A 25,596-nucleotide genomic window follows, 5' to 3' on the forward strand; every position below is an offset into this window, starting at 1 on the left:
GAAATACAATAGGGACCTCGCAGGTCGTTGCCTGCTCGGGCCCTAATTACAATTCATAAAAGGATAAATATTTCACAAACAAATGTTAAACCAATGGTAGTAACAAAGAAACTGGATTCACATAGAGTATAGACTAGCTATCAAATTAGTTACATTGTGCTTCATGTCAAAAAGAAACCAGTGAAAGATCATCACTGAGTCATCATGGGAAGTACAACACATTTATTAATCTAGTCAACATACAAATAGAGTCCACAAGAGAGGAGTCAAAACAGTGTGCAACTCCGTTTTGTTTCTCTTGCGATAAAACAAAGTTTGCAACAGTTGTCACAACAGTTAAAAAAATTACAAAACAGCTGTTAAAAAAGGACGACATATACACAGTGTATATAGACAACAGGCAGCTTTCATGTCATGGATTACAGCACAACATTAGTAAAAAAAAAAAAAAGAAAAGCTGTTTAATTTTTCCCTGGAATAATAAAGCTTTGGTTTTGTTCAGAAATGTCACTACACTTTTTATTTTGAGTTATTACACAAGGTCAAGGCACAAACACACACACACACACACACACACACACACACACACACAAACAAACAAATTAACATAATGACAAAACCACCAGATTAAAGAAAAAGAGAAAAAAGGAGAAAACTACAATAAATAAATAAAAATACTAGAAAATTGCTGTTTCACCAAGAGTACACTAAAGGACACAAGGTCTGCTAATATTCATATACATAAAATCACATATACAGATCACTCTCTTACTACCACTTTACTTGAGTATTTCCATTTCATTTGTAACTTTATACTTCTACTTCACTATATTTTGAGGAAAATATTGTACTTCTTACTCCACTGCAATCAGCCGACAGCTTTAGTTACTTTTCAGCTCAAGATTGAACATAAAAAACACGATCAATTTAAAGTGATTAGACATTAAAAAATATATATTAAACCACATAACAGTTTAATTTACAGTAACATACCGGCAGCTTTGGTTGCCAGAACTTCACCGTAAAATATACAGTGAGTTGGTTTTCTACTGTAAATTTAAATGTAAATATCAGCAGAAACTGTAATTTAGACTGAACATTCCTGTTATTTTTAGGGTAATTGTGTCATTGTGACATCATGGTATTTCTCCATTAACTTTACATGAAAATGTTATATTTTTACAGCAAAACTGTGTGTTTCCTACAGTTTATAACAGTAAAAGTAAAAGTTTTGTGCTATTCTTTGATTTACGGTAATTGAAAGTGTCTACTACGGTCTTACAGTGTATATTAAGTAGTTAAAATGAGCCCTACCTTTACAAAAATAAAATGCTGCTTACATAAATGCAAATAAAAATAATCTAATAGCATATTTAGAATATATAAAATAATCGGAGTGAGTCCATTCTGCTTAACAAGTACTTTTGATACTTTAAGTACATTTTGATGCTGATACATTTTAACTTTTACTTAAGTAAGTTTTGAATGCAGGACTTTTACTTTTAATTTCAAAGTGTGGTAGTAGTACTTTTACTTAAGTAAGGTAGTTGAATGTTTTTTCCACCACTGCTCACTACCCTTTATAGATGAGTGTCCAGAGTTTAGATTGAGATTAGAATCTCAAAATGAGAGTTATTAACAAGTATTATTATTATCAGTATTTTGTGCCTATTAGTGCTTTAAGTAAGCCTGTACGCCACCTTGTCACCTGAAACATGACCCACATTTACCCTGTAATCCAGAGGTAATACTGCGACAGAGAGAGAAACAATGAAACACTAAAGAAACAAAGAGCCCACGTTTTAGCCTGAGATTGAAAAGAGACGACAACATGGTGTAATCCCTTTGGCTAGAGTTGCTGACAGGGGATAACCCTTTTAAAATGGCCCCTCTCTCCTGTCCTGTCCCATCCCCTGCCTCGTGCCCTCTGTCCCCCCCCTCCCTCCAGCCCCTAGCTGCCTGTCTTTCTCCATACACTGACTGACTGACTGACTGACTGAACTGTTGCTATGCCCATAAAGACACCTGCTCTCTCAAACACAGGAAACCACAGCGGGCAGCACCTGACCAACACTGAGGAACCTCACTCAAATCACTCAACGTTTTCTCCTCGCTGAAGCAGAGAGAAGCAGACTCAGAGGAAAAAGGTCAGCGGAGCTTTGATGTGGTGGCTGATGGGATGCGGGCTGGGGCTGGGTTGGTGGTGGTGGTGGTGAAGATCCTAGAGTTGTCAGTTATGTTTTTGTGGAATGCACGGTGTTGAGTCGGATGGGTTAACTCTGTCTGCCAGCAGCAGCTTTTATTTTTCTACAACTGAATCGATGATATAATTTCAAGTCACAGTTTTGTGCTTATTTATTAAAATGTTATATTTACATATCAATGTATCTAGTGTTGTCTATAGTGCAGTGTTTGACATTGATTGTGCCTTCTGCTGGGGTAAGGCGACACCACTTGGACAAACCACACACGACAATAATCTGTCATAGTAGAACTACAAGTCATAACCATGGAAATTTGTTAAGATGACATTTGATAATATCATTTTTTCTTACCATACCATTGCCATTTTTTAAATTATATTTTTATCAATATATTGAGGGTGTGGGGGGGCTTTTTCAGCAGTATCGTATATTGTTGGGGATGTGTCTCCCCCAATATAAATTATAATTACAGCCTTGTTAGAAAGCCTTTTACCTATCAATTGAATAAACATGTGCTAAACTAATTTCAAAAGGATGTTTATTGTGGTGAAAAATAACTGAATGTGTTTACTCAAGTACTGAACGATTTTGAGGTACTTTTTCTTTACTTGAGCAATGGGGTGCCACCATTTTTGAAGGGGTCTCTTCACCCCTCACCTTAAGATGAATGAAAATCATGGAAGAATAAAAAGAGCTGGACAAAGAGTTGGAGGAGGGGCCTCATTCATTCCTATGAATGGCTAACTTCCTTCGACCTAATAAGGAATGGATGTATAGGTGAACTAAATGAAGTTATGAGTTCCTCATCAGAAGTGTTGTAAATTAAAACAACAACAAAAAATGCAGCGTGCAATATCTACCCCTGAAAAAGTGAAGGAAACATCTCAAATATAAAGTACTGGCACCTCAAAAATTTTTTTTTTTTTTTTTTACTATCCACCATTGTTAATGCTAATCGTTATTAACTGTTCCTCTCCTGTTAGAGACATATAGTGAGACCAACTGTGGGACCAAGAACACAACAGAGCGGTCGCATCATGATAGAGAGTGACAGAGAGCTTTCTGCGATAGTGCAGGAGCTGTGGGACAATGACGTCAACAGACTCAAACCTGGAAAAGACTACAGGATCTCTCTGCAGGTGCACCACACACACACACACACACACACACACACACACACACACACACACACACACACACACAGATCGTGGAAGCCCTGAGAGACAAGGTGAAAGGTGAAAAAAGGTTTAAGCACTCCATAAGTTCCTTATAATAATAATAATAATAATAATAATAATCTGTGAAACAAGTTTTGGAAGGTGAATTATTTTTTATTTTTGTCAAGATCTTTTTTCAAAGTATTTCTGTTGTAATACTCATGTTGGCCACAAGAGGCTGAAGTGAGACTAAAACATTATTATTTTTTCTTATATATAGAGTCCATGAAGGGATTAAAACTAATTTTAACAAACACAACAAGAAAAAAAGAAAAATAAATCACCTGCCATATCCTTTTTTTTTTAACCTGCTTCTATAACAGCCCCCCATCTGTTTCCCTGATGATTTTTTAAAAGGAGGATTATTCTGCAAAACCTTTTTGTGTGCGGAGAGAGGAGAGAAAACAAATTAGGGAGAGAAAACAAATTAGTTCAGAATGAGGAAACAGGTTACAATTTCTTTTGATCAACTGCCTTTCAGGGCTTCCATGGAGGACTGTAGGAAAATGTTTTTTTACTAGATGTGATAGCATATTTGGTTCTGTTTGATGTAGCAGCTCCTTTGTATCACTAATACATTTGTGGTTTGCTTTCACACCGGTGCAGAGCATCCATCTTGCAAAAGATAGCCCTGACTGAAGGGCAAAATGTATGGAAGCATGCAAGAAGAGTATCTGATATGTTATGGGAAAACAGAGTCCAGTTTTAAAGTTTGAATGGTTCTCTCTGTGCTGCAGGGCAAAGCTGGAGACAGTATGCTCAACGACGACAATGATGGAGCAGGTTATCCTCTGTTTACATTTGTTGATGAGAACATTTTCAAAAAGGAGACTTTTTTAGGTAAGTGAGAAAAAAACTATTCAGGCAACCCATTTTGTTAGTCCGACCTAAATGTTTGTCTTCACACTGGTTATGAATGCCGGTTAAAGTCCTATTTGTTTGACCTACGTTACTAACAACTGCCTCACGTCCGGGGAAGTTATTTTACAACTGACTATTTTAAACCTAACTATATAGTTTTGTTTCATAAACTTAATCAAGTAGTTCTGGTGCCTTAGCCTATCCAACCTGCGACTGTTCCACACATTAACCACAGGTTTAAAATGGTGACCGTTACTTTTAGCTGTGAGGACGTGTCGATCTCCTGCCACCAGAAGGTGCACTAATTTAGGAAACACTATTGTGGGTTGTATTAGAGGGTAATGAACCTATGTGGTCATATGATATGGATGACTTGTTGTTTTTCCTTTTTTTTTTTTACGGGAAAGCAGTTGGAAAAGTTATGGCAGGTGGTTTAAAACAAAGAGTTATTTTTTAAAAGTGTTTGTTGTTGTAATACTCATTTCGACCACAAGAGGCTGAAGTTTACATCTTCTAAACAGGACTAAAAGTATTCATAAACCAGGATAGTTTAATATGAAGTAATTTTGATTTGATTTTAATGTCTCTATGCACTCAAAGCACAAGGTACATACACGGTCGTCCATAAAGTTGGAATAAAATATTTTTTACCTCTTTCCATGAAATGCTTGTGACAATGTGATTCTTGACAGATTAAGTGTATATATCTTTCAAAACTTTATTAATCAATCTCTTCCAAGCATATCACAATGAAAATGAAACCACAATTGTGTGTTGACGATTGTGTCTGAAAACAAAATTAAGGGTGACAGTGTATATTGCATGTTAGCAAGTTGTGTACAAAACTGCTCTAAAATCACCTGCCAAAACGTTTTTCCCACCTGTTTCACGATTAAAAACGGTGTTGCCCTCAGGCAACATACTCATTTTTGGCCTGTCAAATTTCTACAATGTATCTTTTTGAGTGATGCAAAAGAGGGAAGAGTACAGGGAACCACTAGCAATGCTTTAATTTGTCACATGACCTTCAGAAGGCCAAATTGAAACCCTTTTTTGCAGACTTTTCCAAATGAAACATCTTTGCCATTTTTGTGCCACAAAAAAAAAACACTCAAAATGTAATTTCCTGGCCCTTTCCAATCTGGAAAAATATATATTCTTACTAATAGGTGAGTAAACCTTCATTATCGATAGTTTCATGCAATATATTTTCTAATTAAATAATGGAAACTTGTTAAAATGCAACTGTGAACTTAAATTGTTCAAGACATTCTTTTCAATGGGTTGTTGGTTCAATGGTACAATGTTGCCTACAGGCAACATTCAGACAAGAAACCGGTTAACCGGTCCTTTTATGTTTTAAATTTAAAACGTTTTGTATCTTGTTTATTAAATAATGTTCAAATTAGGGGAAAAAACAACTCTCTTTCAATTATGAACCTTTATGGTACAATGTTGCCTACTATATATATGTGTGTATATATATATATATATATATATATATATATATATATATATATATATATAATTAAATTATTATATATATTATTAAATTATATAAATATCAAATTATATTTATTTCGTTTATTTAAGACAAACAAACACTGGTATCATAATGCGTACCACAAAGGGTTAAAAATACAGCATGGCAAAATGTTTTTTTCCAACGTATGAAAATTTCATTTGGAAATTTTAATCCTGGCAAAACTTTTCCCCCCACCTCTTAACGTCAAAAAATTAAGAAGGAAGGACAACAATTTAGATCAGAGTGAGAAAATGGGTCACAAGATTTTTTTTTTCACTTGCCTCTCAGGGCTTTTGTAGAGCAGAGTGTCATAAGTAAATCTTTCTTCATGCCTTAAAGTATCTTTCAGTAGTTTCTATTGGTGAGGCTCCTTCTTACACAACTGCTCTGCCAGAAAAGCTTTGAATTGACATGATCTCTTCACACATTCCACTGCGCAGTTTGCCAGTTTGATACTATCCTCCTCGTCGCCTCCCTTCGGAGTAAAGCTTCTTCATCTACTCGTAATCTCCTTATGACGAACAGTGGCATGTTGCATAACCGCAGAACATGCAGAGTTCAGTGCGCTGGGTGCAGAAAGATGCGCCTCTACAACCACTGGCTTCTTCAAATCTTCCTCCACATCATAACTGCTGATGCATGCTTCCTTCCGGCAATTCTCGTCTCAGGATGTTTTCACAGATTTATGTTGTGCATCATGTGGTCCTCGCACAGAGCTGTATAGGGAGTTGAGTTATGTAACAGCTGGTATTTAGAGTTCACTCTGAGGAAGCTGTCCCATTGAAAAAAATGAAGGTTTCTTCCTTCTTTCTATTCATGTTCTTAGTTTGTTCATAGCCTCCAGCAACCTGTTAACTTTCCCTCACCTGGTTACTAGAGCTGGTGATTTTTAATGCTAAATGTATTAACAAATTGTCACTATATCCACTAGTGCAGTGCCCGTAAGAAGTATGTATTCGTACATTACATGCCACACTACAACATAGTACTTTTCATAAGGTACACACACCATCCAGCACAAACACATTGAACATTGATATTCGCTGGAAACTTCAAATATTATTGGAAAATCGAACCTTGTAGCACACTTTAAAACTCCGAACGAAAGGTAGGCTAAATAGACTTTCAGATGAGATGAGTCAGGCGTGGAAATCCAGAGTGAATTGTGTTACTGACCAGGTGTAGGCCTATCACACAATGGGGCGGAGCTCCCCTAAAAGGCGTCCGATCGGAAACAGTGCAATGCCGCAACACGTCCTATGTAAATAATGATGATGTTTTGAAAAATGAATTCAAAAATCGAGGATGCACACCTTCGTGCCATGCGCAAGCCACATACGAAATCTTACGGTCAGAGAGATATGCCCTAGACACACACACACACACACACACACACACACGCTTCTTGCTTTTATACACTTCAAAAAAAGGGGTGTCTAAAAACAAGATAAAAACAGCAAGTCTGACGGAAATTATCTTGCTGCATGGACAGATAATTTCACTTGACAAGATTTCTTGTAGATTTCTTGTATTAAGATTGTTAAGCATGTTGAACACTTCAAATAAGAAATCAACTCTTAAAACTAGATACATTATCTAACACTTCTAAATCTAAGTTGTTTTTGTCTTGGTAAGAAAAAAAATAATTTGCAGTGTAGATAGATGTCCCAGACTAGAAAATCACTTTCTGAAGCCTGTGTTTGTTTTCACAGCCTTTATCTCTCTGTTGGATAACTACGTGAGTGACACCGGAGAGCCAGAAATCGTAACCCCCGAGGAGGTGGCAGAGAACCACAAATTCCTGGACTCCATCATTCAGACTCCTACTATGAAGGTACCCGTTGGGATGCTTGGAAATAATCTCTCCAGTGGTAGATCTAGACCAATTTTTACTGTGGGGGCCCGGGAGGGGCCAGTGTTTAATCAGAGGGGCACATTAAAAAACAGCAAAGATGATATTTAAGCATTCAAAACTTTTATTTTAGCTTATTTAAAAATCTGATTAAAATATATTTGGAAGATACAAATACATTGACTAAAACAATGAGACTTACCAACAATAACAATTTGTATTACTTTTTTTATTTTGAAAGTGCAATACAGTGAGAATGATTTTTTTTCTTTATATGCACAAGCTTTTATTGCACAATTAAACGATTATACAATGTTCACATTCTAGGTTCTTTTTGTGTACAATGAGATATTGTTTGAACAAAAAAACAAAAGCTAAAGCTGCGTCTCCTGTTTCCCATCAAAGTTGTAGGAAATATTCTCAATTTTGCCTGCACTGGTGAGTCATGTTTGCACTCGCTGATTTCTGTGGAAAGATGTATACAGTTAACACAGGATACAGCTAAGAACTACATTTATTTACTCATGTATGCATCTAGGGTCTGCGTATATTTAAGCAAATATTCATTCAATTTATGAGGCACTGCAAGAGGAGAGATTATCTCTAGAATAAATGAGAACTACGGCTGTAACTCATTATCTATTAACCTGAATATTATTTTCTAGATTCACCGATTTACTATTTGGTCTAAATCAGAAAATTGAGAAAAATGTGCATCCATTTTCTCCATATTTGAGAACCTGAGGACATCCTTTTCCTTTTGCCATTTTGCATTTAAAAAAATGAAACCATTATGAAAATGGGGATTATTTCCCCGTCGACTGACTAATCAATTAGTCAACTCATGGTTGCAGCTGTAATGAGAACTAATTAGGAGTTGCACAATTGTTTAAATATTCACATAATGATTAAGATGACTGTCATAATGATTCAATTATAATAAAATTATGACTTTGATACTAAAAGTCTACAGCCATGCTGCTGGTGAGGTTGTTCTGTATGAGACACAGCTAAATGCTAATGAAAAAATGCTCTTAGTGACAATACTAATATCCTGATGTCAACCAGGTATGTGCTGCAGGACTGTTGTAATGGTATTATATAGGCCAGCACAGAAGCTAGCATCACCAGGGTTCCCTTGACAGACAGCCAGTGTTATTTTTTCTTGAGATTTTGGATTTATGGAGAAAATAAACTCTGTGACAAAGAAAGATATATGATACTTCCATGATATGTTTACGAAGATAATCTTCACAAGTGAACACCATGTTTATGGTTTTTGAAGTGTTAATGGAATAAGTACAAACTCATGTTGGATTTAAACAAACTACACTTACTTAAGTAAAAGTAAAAATACCACACTGTGAAACAAGGTTATAATAGTTTGGTATTTTTTTGTAGTTTTAGTTTTAATTTCATTGTGATTTTTTTGTTTTCAAATTCAGTTAGTTTTATGGGTGCCAGATCCAAATAAGTCACAATAAATGTGGCCTTTATTTCCTTTTATTATCCATCTCAGCCCCAATACGTTTATTAAGTCATAAAACCAGATAGATGAAATAGATTTCATATGAACCAAAAAGGCTTTTGTACGAAAAAAATTGACAAAGACGAAGACGAAGCACATTTTCACTATAATTTTAGTTAGTTTTAGTAAGTTTTGTAACCACACAATACAGTTTCAGTTAGTTATGGTTGTTTTTTTTTTAAAAACTCTCGTTTTTATTTTTTATTTATTTATTTTATTTAACCTTTAACCTTTGTAAAAGTACGAAAGTATCAACATCAAAATGTACTTAAAGTATCAAAAGCAAAAGTATTCGTTATGCAGAATGGCCCCACTTAGATTGTTTTACATATTCCAAATTTTGGATTATTTTATTGTTGCATTTATAGCACATTTTCATTTTTTTCAAGGTAGGACTCATTTTAACTGCTTAATATACTGTTATGAGGTTTAATAAAAATAAAGAAAAATCAAATCAGTATAATTTTTTCATATTGTTTATGTTTCAACCTGAAAAGGAATTAGTAACTAAAGCTGTCGGCTAAATGTAGTGGAGTAAAAAGTAAAATTTGGCTGTAAAATGTGGTGAAGTAGAAGAATAAAGTTGTATAAAATGGAAGTCAAAGTTAAAGTCAAGTACAAGTAACTCAGTATTGTACTCAAGTACTTGAGGAATGTACTTAGTTACATTCCACCAGGTTGCATTACTACAACATCACCACCATTAAATTGCCAATGTTGGTTAATATCGCTGGCAACCTCTGTAGACGCATTTAGCCACTTGTTAGCAACCAACTTTTTTTAAAGACATGCAAAAGCTTTAAACTTCACAAGTGAGGTACTGACTGACTATTTTATGTTGTAGAACAATAATCTCCTAATAATGATAATAATAATAATAATAATAATGATAATAATAATAATAATAATAATAATAATAATAATAATAATAATAATAATAATAATAATATCAGCATCATTAATAGGTCATAATGAGCATTTCTTAATATGATTTTGTCAGAATGCAGCAACTCAAAACTAGTCTTAAAGCTGGCAATATTTAGAGTTTAAGGTATTGGGCCGTAGACTTTTGTAAGCATTTTAGTTGACTAAAATGTTAAAACATTTTTTAATGTCACATATAAGTGACACATTTTTAAAACTGAAGAATACAAATGGTTTTGGGCCTACACCAATGATAAATGAACATTAAAATGTAAAGAAATAACTGTTTTATTTTGCATTATTTTGTTGTCACAGCCACAGGGAGCCACTGGAAATGGCCTGTAGAGCCACATGAGGCTCCAGAGCCGCAGGTTGCCCACCCATGCACTAGATAAAGTCAGGGGTCATGAAGCCAGTAGAATTGATTGTCTGTGCACAAAGAATGCTGGACCGACTGAGTGACATTGCGATCCCTTGAGCCAAGACGCTACAGAACATTTTAAAGTAGATTCTCATTTGTTTGCAGCTAGCTCATAAATACCTGGCAGAGAAGAACCTCTCTCCTAAAGATGAGACAAAATTCAAGGAGCAGCTGTACAGGATCTGGTTTGAACTCTACGCGAGGAGAGGCTCCAGCAGGTGGGTGGAATCTGGCACAGCACCTAAATATAACTTTGCCAGGGAATCTGGCACTCTGATGGTAACTGTCTTACGCTGAAGAACTGCCTCTTTGTAGCACATCCAGTCAGCAAGTACAACTAGTACTGGAAATAGCAGGTTCAGGAGGGAAGCAGCTACTGAACACATTTTGTCCACATGGCATATGAGCTTATACAATTTAGTCATTTTAATAGATACAAAGCTGCTAAATTTACACTGACATGGTCCCATCTGCCTTTAAATCTACTGAGTTTTGTGTATGAACATTGAGACAGTAATATAGTAGTAATGTTTGTTCAATTTGCATATTAGACCATAGTTTTCTTCAATTCATTTTAATGCCTGGTACAACTACCTGGTACATTTGTTTGGACAAATATAATGATAACAACAAAAATAGCTCTTCTTGATAATAAGCAAAATCATTATCAAGAAAACCATGGAAAGTGGCTAGATATCAGCTCTTAAGTTAAACTCTTATGAGCTATTTTTGTTGTTATCATAACATTTGTCCAAACAAGTGTACCTTTAGTTGTACCAGGCATTAAAATGGACAAAAAATTTGAGAAAACAAGAGTGGTCTAATAATTTGTTCCATGACTGTATGTTTAACAGAATGACGATAGGTCAGTCTAAGTCTAATGAGTTAGAATTAATGAGTTAGATCATCAGTCAAAAAGATTTGACTCACTAAGTCAATATTTTTAGATAAAGAGTATTAATATATGAGATTATAAATCCAAAATATGATATAAAAAGTCAAAATTATGAAATAAATAAATTAAAAACTGTGATAATATGGCATTGAAAGCCTGTAGTACATCTTCATCTTGACATCTTGTGTGTGTGTGTGTGTGTGTGTGTGTTTGTGTGTGTGTGTGTGTGTGTCTCCCACCAGGCCGGACTCCTCTGGGTTTGAACATGTGTTTGTTGGAGAGACGAGAGGAGGGCGGACTGTCATCGGCTTTCACAACTGGATCCAGCTCTACCTACAAGAGAAGCTGGGCCACATCGATTACAAAGGCTACAGCGTCAATGCAAACTCTCCCCAGGTATGATGTTATTGTGTGGATCACAATAGACAAATCTCTCATTTGTCTGGTATCGTCTCCTCCAATACACAAAGTTGAATCTCTCAGATTCTGCTCAGGTCTCTGTAATTGTTTCTTCTTAGCCTGAGCTTAATGCAGACCACTGAGTACATGTTTTGGGATAATTGCCTTTTTAAAGACTCTCTTGTATTAAAAAAAAGTGCATCATTGTCATACTCTTTTTGGCATTTTTCCCCTGTGAAGTTTCCAAGTGCCAAGTATTTGGGACACTGCACCCAAGGGACACTATTAGATGTGATTATGATCACCAGAAAAAAAGAATTCTCAGGTTTCAATATATATATATATATATTCTCAGGTTTTGAATCCATATATACAATAACATCCTGAACGGCTTGCCATAATATAATATAATATAATATAATATAATATAATATAATATAATATAATATAATATAATATAATATAATATAATATAATATAATATTAATGTAATATAATATGATATAATACATTATATTATATTATATATAATGCACTACTAACTCAAAACTACCAGTGAAAAAATGATGACAATAAAATGTGTCATACTTAATCAAAATTAAGATATAAATAAAAAAATAAAGAAATAAACCAAAATTATGAGATTCAGAAATATCCAAATTATGATAAAAGTAAAAAATATGAGATCTAATTCAAAATCATGACATTAAAAGTAAAAAATATGACATAGTGATGATATATTGAATTAATTATCATCAGAAAGATTTTGGCTTAATGAGTCATAATTATAATCCTGGCTTATCGGCAAAACACTATATTAAATAGTTTTTTCAAGCTTCCACATGTGAGGTAGTGTATAACATGTGAAACACTGACAGCATGTTGATGTCTAAAATGTCTGAGTTTGCTGTCTCATTCTCACCTCCTCTTCATCCTGGTTTGCAGATTTCCTTTCTTGTTATTAAGCCTGACAATAAGAAGCTGACACCTTAAACAGCACGAGTCTGTTTCACATCTTTCTTCCTGTCTCTTCTCCTCATACTGATGAGAACAGGCCCAGGGCTTCTGTTTCCAAACGATCCAACATGTTTCTCCTTCCCTTCACCATCCTCTTCTTCTCTCTTTCATCACCTGCCATTTCTCTCTCTCTCTCTCTCTCACTGCAGCCTGACGAGAACAAACACATCCTGGCGCTACAGTTCAGTTGGAAGGACGGTATAAAGCCCAAGGGCAGCATCTTCATCGGCGTCAGTCCAGAGTTCGAATTTGCCCTCTACACTCTCTGTTTCCTCACCTCACCCAACGAGCGCGTCAAAGTCCAGTTCAGTTTCTACGACGTGGAGATTGTTTGCCACCACTACAACCAAAAGCACATAGGCACCACTTACCCTGTGCTCCTTAAGTACCGGACACCTAACCAGTAACTTGAATAGAAATCCACCTGTGATATAACTTCTCCAACACCTGAGCTTGCATATAAAGTGTCACAGGTGTTGTCTTTTTATTTTAGATAAAGATACAATAAAACCTTACAAGACCCAATTCCATTTGTTTTTGTTTTCATTGCACAATGATGCCTATTCAGAGAACGTGTTAAACTGTATATTTAAAGAATACAAATTCTGTGCTATTTTCTAATGTTCATGATTTGCATGAATACATGTTCTCTATTACCATTTTGAGGTGCAAATAGAATAGGCCCATTTTTTTTACTCCATTTATAACTTCAGTCACAAGTTACTTTCTAGATTCAAATGAATAATGCAAAGTATAATTAACAAAGAAATAATTATTATATCAAAAAGACTTTTTTTGATCCCCAGGGGAAAGTGTAAAGAGTATAAGAGTAATCAGAATCAGAAATACTTTTTTGATCTCATTTTTGAATAGAAATATATATCAGCATGGATAAATTATTATAAAAATATAAAGTATGCAAAATATGTTAATTATGCAATATATAACAGTAATGTATGGAAAACAGAAATCAGAAATGTGTACAAAAAAATATATAGGCCCTATACTACAATGAATAACAACAGTGAAATAAATAATAATGCTGAAAATGTAAAATAATACATTTTAAAAAATCAGACACGTTAAAAAAAATCTGCAGTAGATAAAAAGACACAGGTAATAAAGTACATTAAAGAAAACAGCTAAAGGAGGAGATTATGGTGCAGAAAAGATAATAAAAACATCTAGGGACATGTGGGGTCTATACTACAATAAATAACAACAGTGAAATAAATAATAATGCTGAAATATGTAAATAAATAAAAATATTAAGAGTTATAATAGGAAGTATTATGCAGTATTAATGCCAAGTACATTTTCTAAAAACTCTGCTTAACTTAAAGCTTCTTCACTGTGGTATCGCAAAGATTTAAGTAGCCTACTTCCTCCCCGCCTGATGATGGATGATTTCACCAAGCTGATTCTTTCAGACAGATTTTATTAATAACATTCATGGTTGTTTCACTTTATTTCAACTGGGGGCGGTAGAGGGTTTGTTGTGGCCTATGACGTCAATCGACTGGCGAGTGTAGACCTGCGTCAAGTCAGCAAGAATAATAAAAGATGCAGGGTTTTTATTTCAAAATAAAAGCATCAGAAGTGCCACTTTTTAAGAAAAAATATGATGTTTTTCATGACAAAGGTTTACTGAATAAACACATTATTACTGACAGCTTCTGCTCAGGTCTCTGTAATTGTTTCTTCTTAGCCTGAGCTTAATGCAGACCACTGAGTACATGTTTTGGGATAATTGCCTTTTTAAAGACTCTCTTGTAGTAAACGGATGTATATATATATATATATATATATATATATATATATATATATATATATAATACTTAGTCAAAACTAAAAGTTAAAAAGTCAAAATGATGACAATAAAATATGTCGTACTAAATCAAAATTAAGATATAAAAATAAAATAAAATAAAGGAATAAACCAAAATTATGAGATTCAGAAATATCCAATTTAGGATATAAGTTAAAAAAAATTGAGATCTAATTCCTAGTATCATGAGATTAAAAGTAAAAAATATGATATAGTGATGATATATTGAATGAATTAATTTATGAGATTATAAAATTATATAAAAAATGGGATATAAAAAGTCAAAATTATGAAATGAGTACAATATATGTGTATATATATGTTTATATATGTATGTATATACACACACACACACACACACACACGCACACACACACACACACACACGCACACACACACACACACACACACACACACACACGGACAGATTCTTCTTGGTACGTAACTATAAATAACTCGTTATATTTACTGTCTTCTTAATCCGGATTTTATTTTTAAAAAACTGCAACCGGAAATGTTGTGTTTTCTGCTAACCAATACTGCACCTTGACAGCTGTGTGAGCTACTGAACAGACGAGGGAGAAATCGGTTTTCATTGTGGCGAGGATTGAGTTTACTGTTTGTACTGTTATATAATTCGGCTTTCTCTGGGTGTCTCGGTGGCGTGTTCCTGTCTCCGTTGTTGATCCCCAGCCGTTGAAACCGGAATGGCCGAACCGAGCGGCAGATATCAGCAGGTATGAAAACACTCTCGGTTACTAATAGCTAACACGTTAAAGATTTAACATCAGCTGTATACTGTTAACACTGTGACGGTGACTGACTGGGCTGAAGAAGCTCCTCCAGGTGTGTCGGTGGTGGTGTCACCTTGCTCAAACATTTCCCTTTTTTAGACTGTCATTGTTGTTAATTAGGTCAATTTGGTTGCGATTAATCTCGTTATTTTCATCGCGTGAAGCTGGGTGTTACCAGCACGCGAGCAACCCACTGGCTGCACTGTCGGTCATGTGCTACATCCAAACATGAAGGCTACATTTGCATACACAGGGTGTCGACGAGAAGTGTTAAATGGGGTTACACCTTCACACCAACATGATAGCTAGTTAGCCTACAGTTAGCTGACAAAGCTTTAGCGACTGGACTCAAAATGCCAGAGACAAAACCCCCTAAAAGGGATATGGAGTTTCTGTTAATGTAGCGTTAGCTTTAACTAAAAACCAACCAGGAAATGTTAGCCTTAGTGTCACGTTGGTTAACCCTCTGGAGTCACCAAAAGCGCCAAATCATGACTTCTTCATCAAATCCAGACTAGAAAACAAAGTAGTCAAGTCAAGTCAAATTTATTTATATAGCGCATTTACAGACGGCTGAGCCGCACCAAAGTGCTTCACATAAAAGTGCAAAAAGTGTAATAAAATACAGAATTTGACACAGGTAAAAAAGAGACTAAAACAAAACAAGTAAAAAAAGTAGTGTGGAGCTCTACTGTAAATTTACCTCTAAAGTTCTGGCTGTAAACTCCATGAGGCCAGTTTCAGTTTGATGATTATATACCAACTAAAACTGGAGACGAGGTCAATGTAACCCTCTTATATGTTATATTTGCAACCTTTGTTCACATTTGCAACATTTCATTTTTTTTATTGAGCATGATATTGTTTTGAAAGTTAAAAAAAGAGATTTAAAATCACATTTTATGTTGGACTAAAGGACAAAAAAAGACACAAAATTACCAAAAAACACACACAAAATGACTTAAAAAAGTCACAAAATGACTAAAAAAGACACAACAAAAGACACAAAATGACGACATTTTTAGACTAAACACACAAGACACAAATAAAATAGAGTCACAATAGAATAAAAACCAGAGTTGGATGACAGGATCACACACAATCACAAGATCACATTTATGTTGGTTTTTCTTTGTTTCTTTTTGGTTCAAAATGTTGATCCAGTAAGTCAGAATAAAAAAATATTATCAGGTCATGTAGGCGAGGTTGTGCTGAAAAACATATACCAACATGGCATTTAAACATTTTTTAAGTGGTGTATACAGACAGGATGAAAAGGGTTAAAAAAATGGCCAAAATAGCCATAGAGTTAACACTTCTCATCGACACCCTGTGTATGCAAATATACCGTTCATGTTTGGATGTAGCACATGACCTACAGTGCAGCAAGTGGGTGTGTTGGCTGGTTGTCTATCTTAGCCGCTAAATCCAACGACTAAACTGCTTAGCAAGCAAGGTTGGTGTGCCAGACAGTCAGTCTGCTCATGAGGCTGATGAGTGAAATCATTAATGTGCAGATCATAGACTGTATGGATGCATTACAGACAGCTCTGTTAAAAAAACCCCCAATTATTTCCTGTGGTTGGCGAGAAATGTACCTCAGTGACTATCAATGTATGAACCATTTTACTTTGCCTATTAAAAATAAATACACTAGAAGTGACACACTTACTATTTTGACACAGTTGATTTTGCTTTTTGAGTTGTTATTATCTAGAGGAATTTTCAAGAAATAACTAAACCCAAGTAAATAGTTATTCATCATTCATTTAATATTTGGATGAAGGTTATTGTTAATCTTCAATATATATTGACACTTTTTTTTGCATGTTTGGGTGATATTCCTAACTAAAATAGTTATTTGGTTAAGTATCACTTCATATCAGGGATATCAGTTCCTCCATTGGGCATTATAGGCAACTATGGGAAATGTGCAGTGAAGTGTCACCCACACCAAAAGGAAAACTAGGATGCAAACCTGTAATTTAAACCTCTGTTAACCCAGTGTTACAGACTACCTACTTGGTTTTCAGAACCACTCCAGTGGATTTTTCTGGAATGGGCTTTGTTTTAAAAATGTTTAACTGAATAAAGAGTAAGGTGTGGCTGTATCCGGTTGGTCACATGTTTTCTGTGGATGAGAGAAATAAGCAGAAATGAGAAACATGTTGTGGCCAGTGCTCCTTTCCTCTTCATAATGCTTATCTATGCTTAAATTTCCTTAATGTTGGCCTGGTTTTCGTTATTCTCTTCTGCTGATTTAGTTGGTGTTTGGTTTGTGAGTTCTTTTAAGTAGGCCAGAGTGTTATAATAATTTATCATAGCACAGGCGGTGTGAAACACCTGTTTCAAAAAGGAGAGCAGCAAGTGCTGACACACATGTATTGTAGCCTTAAATAAAACAGGATGTGGTCTCCCCCCCTCACAGCTGCCCAATGAGGAGGACCCAGAAGAGAGTCCACAGGTAGCTGCTGACGCTCCACCCCCATACAGCAGCATCACAGTGGACAATGCTGGTAAGGCTATGACTCATCCAGATGTTTCTCTGGCCCCATGTTATTTGTAATGGTGGCACATTGGGGAGGCATATTTGTGTTGGTCTGCACAGGGATAACCTGAGGAAACACAGTCCTATAAGATTTCTTGAGCCAGTGAATAATAAACAGCTGTCAACTATTTCTGAAAAACAATCAAGGCATCGTGTGGGGTGTTTATACTGATATCATTATACATATTGTAACAAAAGGATAAATACATTGATGGGTAAATGCAACCCCTCGGTAAAAGCATTTTTTTGTCCCTGGGTATCTTTAATATAAGTTATCTGCGGATATGGAGTCCAATCTGATACTTATATTTACTTATATTTATTTATACTGAAATTTTCAACTCGATACTGATACTCAGGAAAATATTTGATACTCGATACCATTTTCGATACCACAAGGATAAAAACAAAGACCCCAAAATTTAACAGAAATATTTTTATTAACAAGAAAAATGCAACATGTAAAAATTAACAGAACCACAGGTTAAATATTTATAATAAAAAACAGTTGTGCAAAAAGAAACTGCAGCTATGATAACAAGCTTCAGATACTCGATACTTTTGAAAATGAGTATTGTATCCGGATACAGCGTTTTAGTATCGATACTTTTTTGAGTATCGATACTTTTGACAACCCTATATATATCTGACACATTGAAATAACAGATGTAGCCTTATTAATCAGACACACCTTCTCAGAAGCTTTTTAATCCAAATATTGAATGTCTGGATTCAAAACCATAAAGTTAATAAGAAAAGCTTAAGTTACTGATATGATATGACTAAAAGTTAAACTGAGAGAATGTGAAAACCCTGACGTGGTTGCTTTCCAAAGGCCTTTTAATGACTTATTAACTCATACATGTTTAACCATCTTAGAGAACAGCCAGGTGTTTTATGAACCATTCTAGGGGCAGTTAGACATTTGCTCAATAAGCAACATTTCCCACAATAGAGATGTGTCTTGTTTGAGTAGGAAATTCTAGTTTAGATATCACCACTGAGTCTTAAGCTTGTTTCAACTCGCAGGCACCTCAGTGCACATGAAGATCAACACGTGTGAAAGTAGTGGTTTTAGTTTTGGCAGTGACAGTAAATGCAGATACCAGACAGCTGTCTGTAAATACAAAACAAGACTTTAGTTCAACTTCCGCCTTTGTGTTTAAACTGTTTTTGTCTCTTCAGCTTACTTTGACTACAAAGAAGACGGGGCTTTCCCCAAGCCTCCATCATACAACGTAGCAACTACGCTACCTTCCTATGATGAAGCAGAAAGAACCAAGGCTGAGACTACTGTTCCCCTGGTAACTGGAAGAGTGAGTATCTCACTTTTTATATTTTGCCTGTGGTCACATCACCACACACACACACACACACACACACACACACACTGTAGCTTGCCCTCGAACACTTCCTGTGTATTCTGCAAGCCAGGAAGTATTTAACACCCTGCAATGGAACTTTTTTTTTGTTTTGTCTTCAGAGCCCTGTATGACTACTTCATATCTGATTGTGTCTTTTTGTCTTTCCCACGTGAACTGCTGCCAACATTTGTTGATCATTCTAATAACACAAGATGCAATCAGATTAAAGCATTTTATTAGCTCTCTTATAAAGGTAATTTAGTAATATTTTTACACATCATGACCACAGTCTATGCTGCGTCATCATAGGTTCTAGTCTTTTTCTGTTAATGCCTCAATCTCCAAGCCCCCCTGAACTACCCTCTGCGCACTTTGCACCTGGTCTAGGTTTTCAAAACCTGAGTAAATAAATGTGCAGCTTTTGAAATGTGGGGGGAGCCCCAGAGTAAAACATTTTCCGTACAGATGCAGGGTGGGCATTACATGTTTGGAGTTATTCACAAGTTAGCTGCAAAGCTAATGTTTCCAGTGGTACTCAAAATTGTTTTAATAGGCAGCCTCAATATTTATCCTTGTATTTGTTACCTCACAGGGTGAAATCTCAGTTTTTTATTTGCTTTCAAAAAACTGTGACTGTTTTGGAGGAAGACAGTTTTTTCATGACCTTTCAATAGTCATTCCACCTTAACAGTTTTTTGGAAAAAGCAAAAACAACAACAACAACAAAAAGATCCTTGAAAAAATGAGAAAAACAGTTTTCCTCCTGCAGCTCTCCCTGCTCTGTTCCTGCTCCTCATACAGCAACCTGAACGAGTACTGATCGTTAATATCAGTCATCTTGATCAAGATTGTGATCTAGATTTCATTATATGTCAAACATTTGTGTGCGAGATATATCATTTTTTCCCCCAGTTAATATGTACAGTCATGGAAAAATTATTAGACTACCCTTTTTCTTCAATTTCTTGTTCATTTTAATGCCTGGTACAACTAATGGTACATTTGTTTGGACAAATATGTGGCGTACATTTAAAAACAGACCACAGTTTTGTAAAAACTATCCTGAAGGAATGGCTTTAAAGGTTTCAGAAAGAGGCACAAAGAGTTCAGTAGAGTTCACATCAAAGACAAATATAATGATAACGACAAAAATAGCTCATAAGAGTTTAATTTAAAAGCTGATAGGTAGCCATTTTCTATGGTTTTCTTGATAATAACCAAAATCATTATCAAGAAAACCATGTTAAATGTCTAGATATCAGCTCTTTAATTAAACTCTTATGAGCTATTTTTGTTTTTATCGTTATATTTGTCCAAACAAAATGTACCTTTAGTTGTACCAGGCATTAAAATGAACAATACATTGAAGAAAACAAGGGTGGTCTAATCATCTGTTCCATGACTGTAGTTGTATGTACGTTTTTATTTACAAAGGGAAGAGCACACCTCTTACACAGGATGATAATAACTTGGACTTAATGCCTGAGAGACAGTTTGAAAAGGACACCAGTAATCCAACCCTTGTTCTGTCTGTGTTATGCATCGCAAGCTGTCCAGCGAGCCTTTTAAAAATGACTGTTTCTGTTAAAAATATCTCTCAAGTGGAAAAAAAAAGACAGCTCATCCCTGACCTCTAGTGGTCACTGTGATGCTTTGCACCTAACTGCATGTGCGGCCACTTGTTGATTTGCTGGTGTTGTGTTTCTCTGCCACACTGCCGTGCGCTCAGCAGCAGCCTCAGCACAGGGAACGCCTGGAGACTTTTGACGATGTAATTCGCAGTTCACTGGAGGTAACTGGGAGAAGTGGGAGGAGAGTGTATGATGAGAGGGAGTGTATTTGGTGTGTGAGAAAAACAAAGATGTACTTGCAGTGTTTTGTATCAGTACCCCACCCTTTTTTATGTCTGTGTGTTTAGAGTGCTATCTAGTGCTTAGTTTGTAGTTATACAAGCTCTACTGGTTCTCCTCATGTCCTGTATTGAAGTTAACTCACCCAGACCTTTTTAAATACAGTGCCAATTATAGCAATTAAATGGGCTTGCTGTGTTGTGATGGTTCTGTCGATCTGTTGGTGGTTTTTGTGCTGTATTTGCTTCCGTCGTGAGCGAAGGTTGGTTTTCAGTAGCAGGTGCCTGACAGTGCTTCACCCCAATTCACTTTCAGGGTTCCCACCGTCATGGGAAACCTGGAACAGTCATGGAATTTCAACTTATTATTTTCCATGCCTAGAATAGCCATGCAATTAGTTTTGTATAAAATTGATTATTACACAAATCTTCTATGGACAATGTACCATATCTGCAAATTTATTTTATGCATCTTTTGACGTAACTTATGCAATTCTTGCCTGACAACATTTTAGGTTTACTATAATGGACGTTTGTTCATTTTTTTCATGTATTCTGTCTCTTTTTGAGTTGACAATGCACAAACATTAAATGTACCTGATGCTTGTAAGAAATGTTAAGATTTTTATTTTTATTTTTAAACAACAACAACCTGGGTTTAAGCCTACATACTTATTTAGCGGCTTTGTTTTCCAGACGTGCATGTTTGTAATGCAAATTTGATTAAAGGTCCTTGAAAAGTATTAAAATTTCATCCATGAAAATGTGTGGGAACCCTGCACTTACTGATAGAATTTTTAATGCCTACATTTTGAATAGGAAAGATTAAACACTTCATCAAATTGATAGATTTGTTGACTGGAAATTGTTTGAAAAACATAAAGTAAAGTCCTGGAAAGCTCTGCTACTGACTGGCTGTGGTGAAATAGTTAAGAGTGCTTGAATAACTGACTTTTTTCTCTGTTTATTTTGCTCTTCTGTCGCTTATTCTATCACAGGATGAAGACTTTGTGACCAGAGATGACTTTGAAGACGCCGATCAGCTGAGGATAGGAAATGACGGCATCTTCATGCTCACTTTTTTCAGTTAGTTACCCAGTTTACCCGTCTCTGCTTCTTAGATGGCATCTCTTATTTGAGATACATGAATTAATTTCTATTTTTTCATGTGTCATGTCTAACACTCTTTTTTTTTTTTTTTTTTTTCCCCCTCCATCCTCCGTCCAGTGGCATTCCTGTTCAACTGGATCGGTTTCTTCCTGTCTTTCTGTCTGACCACATCAGCCGCCGGTCGCTACGGGGCCATCTCAGGCTTTGGCCTCTCCCTCATCAAATGGATCCTCATAGTCCGGGTACGACGAGGAGCCCACACACACACACAAACACAGCCATTACACAGCAACACACACACACAAATGCACAAACTGTGGGTTTTTTTTACGCACAAACAACTCAAAAGCCCAGAACACCGCTCTGGTATTTTTATGTTGTTTCTGTGGCGGTCGGCTTGTTGGCGCTGCGCTATTTCCTCAAAGATCTCTTAAGAAGTGCACTGCTTCTTTCTTCATTCACTTTTAAAATACAGGACCCATTTGAGTGAAACCAGCACGGGCCATATTTATTCTAACCAGTCATTTCTGTCGTTCTGTCGGCTTTGTAGTTCTCCACATACTTCCCTGGTTACTTTGATGGACAGTACTGGCTGTGGTGGGTGTTCCTGGTGTTGGGTAAGTAGCCAGCCTGAATTTAAAATGAATCAAATAGGGAATCAAATGGTTTTGTCCTGCTTGTGACACATTTCCTCTGCTGCATGTCATATATACAGTATTGAAAAAAATGATGGGACCACCATTGTTTTATTCAAGTTATTGATCATTTTAATGCCTGGTACAACTAAAGGCACATTTTTTAAGACAAATATAATGATAACAACAAAAATAGCTCATAAAAGTTGTATTATAAGATCTGATATCTAGACATTTTCCATAGTTTTCTTGATAATGATTTTGGTTATTATCAGGAAAACCATGTAAAATAGCTAGAAATCAGCTCTTAAATTGAACTCTTATGAGCTATTTTTTGTTGTTATTATATTTGTCTCTAGTGTGAACTCTACTGAACTCTTTGTGCCTCTTTCTGAAACCTTTAAAGTCATTCCTTCAGGATAGTTTTTACAAAACTGTGATCTGTTTTTAAACGTACGCCGTGCAGTGGATGCTTTTTTTAGCACAGAAACGTCCACAGAGAATTATTTTTGTGTACTTTTTGCAATTTTCTATTGTTTTTAATTGAATGCCTCCGAATCTAGATTGGAACTGCTGTTTTAAATACTATAAAACAGAGCTATTTTCCATAGTTTTCTTGAGAATGATTTTGGTTAGTATCAAGAAAACCATGGAAAATAGCTAGATATCAGCTCTTAAATTAAACTCTTATGAGCTTTTTTTGTTATCATTATATTTATTCAAACAAATGTACCTTTAGTTGTACCAGGCATTAAAATGAACAAGAAACAGAAGAAAAAGGTTGGTCTAATCATTTTTTCCATCACTATATGTTACGGAGACTCATTGTCCCTTTTATTTCTGCTCTTCAGGCTTTTTGCTCTTTCTTCGAGGATTCATCAACTATGCCAGGATCCGCAAGATGGCTGACACCTTCTCCACCCTGCCCCGCACCCGAGTCCTCTTCATCTACTGAGTTCACAATCCACCGGTTTACATCGACCTTTTCTCACCCTTTTTTTCAGTGATACATGCTGTTTGGCTTTCTCCAATCAAAAAGGGAGAAAATAACTCTTTTTTTTTTTTTTTTTCTTTTTTCGCCCCCTGCTTGACATGATTTGGACAATACAGCTATTGTCCCCTTTTGGTGTAAAATAGTGAATGCTGACAAATCTGTAAAACCCTTCAGTTGTTAGTGGTGAACTGTCAAGTGCTATTTTACAAATATGAAGTGTGTGATGTATAAATTAATGCCTTATTATTTACTGTTGGTAGCAGCAGCATGGACTGTTCTCCTGTTTAGCCACCAGGGGGCAGTCTTGTTTATGTTATTTTTCACCAGTCCTCTACAGTATCTGATGAAGTCATTTGTACAGAGAGGTGGTGCGCAGGGAGCCCAGGGATCGGTGCGAAATTTTGGGCTTATGGGTTGATTTACGCAGTGTGAAATATTATATTTCAAGGACCAGTTTAATGTGCTTTTAACCGTTCTGACCATTGCTTTCCCCCCTTGTAGACTAGTGAATACTTCAGGTGATCCAAAACTTAGAAGGGAAAATTATATTTGGGGCTGAGGGGCTTAAAAGGCTGAGGACCACATATATATTAGAGCAGGGCCCGTGTATTTCCTTATGTGTTTAAGATTGTCCATGCTCACACACTGTAATCAGGAGTGTTATTTCCATATATATCACACATATAGGTTAGCAGGCTGGGTTATAAGGATGGGACAAGCTGTTTATTCTGTCCCTGGATTCAGATGTGCAATTAGATAGTTCTGGTTAGATAAATGATTCAGATGCCCTGTCTTAGTCACTGACACCCCAATGGTTTCCAGTGAGGAAATAATTACTGTATTGCCAGATTGGATTTGGAAACCCTATCCTGTACAAACTATGGAATATATTAATACAGATCAGAATTTTCTTTTTCTTTTTTGATGTGACAATGAAATATTAAAGAGCCATTCTTTCTATGTTTACCCTCATTCTAGTGGAAGTGGAATGATCATTTTTTAGAAGAATTTTAAATATCTTGGCTTTGGAAATGTTTGGAATTAAACTGGAAAAAAGTACTTTTTTTGTGTTGAGCCTTTTATCAAATGATAATGCGGTTTCAGTAAAAATAAATAAATAAGTACAACAGCAATGTTGTGCTTGTCAAAAGTATGCACTCGGATACTTTTTCTATACAGAGGGCTTAAAACGAGACAGTATCAGCATTCAATAGTATTTAAGTTACCATAGCCATAAAAAGAAAAGGGGGAGAAAAAAAGAAAATGATATAAAATCAATTTTTTTTAACTCAAGGCTGCACCAGGAAAAAGTTATTCTCTATGTTTGAAATTCTGGTGATGTGACAACCTCAGTTTTTTTTTTTTTTTTTTACAAAAGCTACAGCTCCCTCATCATAACTATAATTATAAAGCTCAGAACTGCTTAATGAAGAGAATGACATTCACTCATACTATTTCTGTCACTGCTGGACAGGTAAACATATACAGGTCTCAATAAATTAGAATATCAGAAAAGTTTATGTCAGTTATTCAATTCAAAAAGTGGAAATAACAGATCCATTACACAGAATGAAACATTTCATGTCTTAATGTATTAATTTATTCTAATTATAATGATTATGGCTTACATC

The 25,596-nt window shown here is 35.6% G+C and overlaps 2 protein-coding genes across 4 annotated transcripts; both read left to right on the forward strand.

Moving 5' to 3' along the window:
• Positions 1–2,041: 2,041 nt before the first annotated feature.
• On the forward strand, positions 2,042–13,329 carry endou2 (endonuclease, polyU-specific 2). 2 transcript variants are annotated; one of them, XM_059352480.1, is made up of 7 exons: positions 2,042–2,147; positions 3,188–3,343; positions 4,159–4,261; positions 7,520–7,641; positions 10,638–10,750; positions 11,670–11,823; positions 12,993–13,329. In XM_059352480.1, exons 2-7 carry the CDS (start codon positions 3,242–3,244, stop codon positions 13,248–13,250), a joined length of 852 nt encoding a protein of 283 aa, XP_059208463.1. In that variant the 5' UTR covers positions 2,042–2,147; positions 3,188–3,241; the 3' UTR covers positions 13,251–13,329. The 2 variants fall into 2 exon arrangements, with proteins under 2 accessions (XP_059208463.1, XP_059208462.1); XM_059352479.1 differs by lacking the exons at positions 2,042–2,147; positions 3,188–3,343 and having other exon boundaries at positions 4,163–4,261; positions 10,620–10,750.
• A 1,884-nt stretch (positions 13,330–15,213) lies between these two features.
• On the forward strand, positions 15,214–25,118 carry LOC131987283 (NEDD4 family-interacting protein 1-like). 2 transcript variants are annotated; one of them, XM_059352481.1, is made up of 8 exons: positions 15,214–15,408; positions 17,894–17,981; positions 19,199–19,329; positions 21,110–21,169; positions 22,225–22,312; positions 22,454–22,578; positions 22,887–22,953; positions 23,823–25,118. In XM_059352481.1, exons 1-8 carry the CDS (start codon positions 15,379–15,381, stop codon positions 23,924–23,926), a joined length of 693 nt encoding a protein of 230 aa, XP_059208464.1. In that variant the 5' UTR covers positions 15,214–15,378; the 3' UTR covers positions 23,927–25,118. The 2 variants fall into 2 exon arrangements, with proteins under 2 accessions (XP_059208464.1, XP_059208465.1); XM_059352482.1 differs by lacking the exon at positions 21,110–21,169 and having other exon boundaries at positions 15,218–15,408.
• The last annotated feature ends 478 nt before the right edge of the window (positions 25,119–25,596 follow it).

Source organism: Centropristis striata, chromosome 15 (genome assembly GCF_030273125.1).
Source record: "Centropristis striata isolate RG_2023a ecotype Rhode Island chromosome 15, C.striata_1.0, whole genome shotgun sequence".
Lineage (NCBI taxonomy): Eukaryota > Metazoa > Chordata > Actinopteri > Perciformes > Serranidae > Centropristis > Centropristis striata.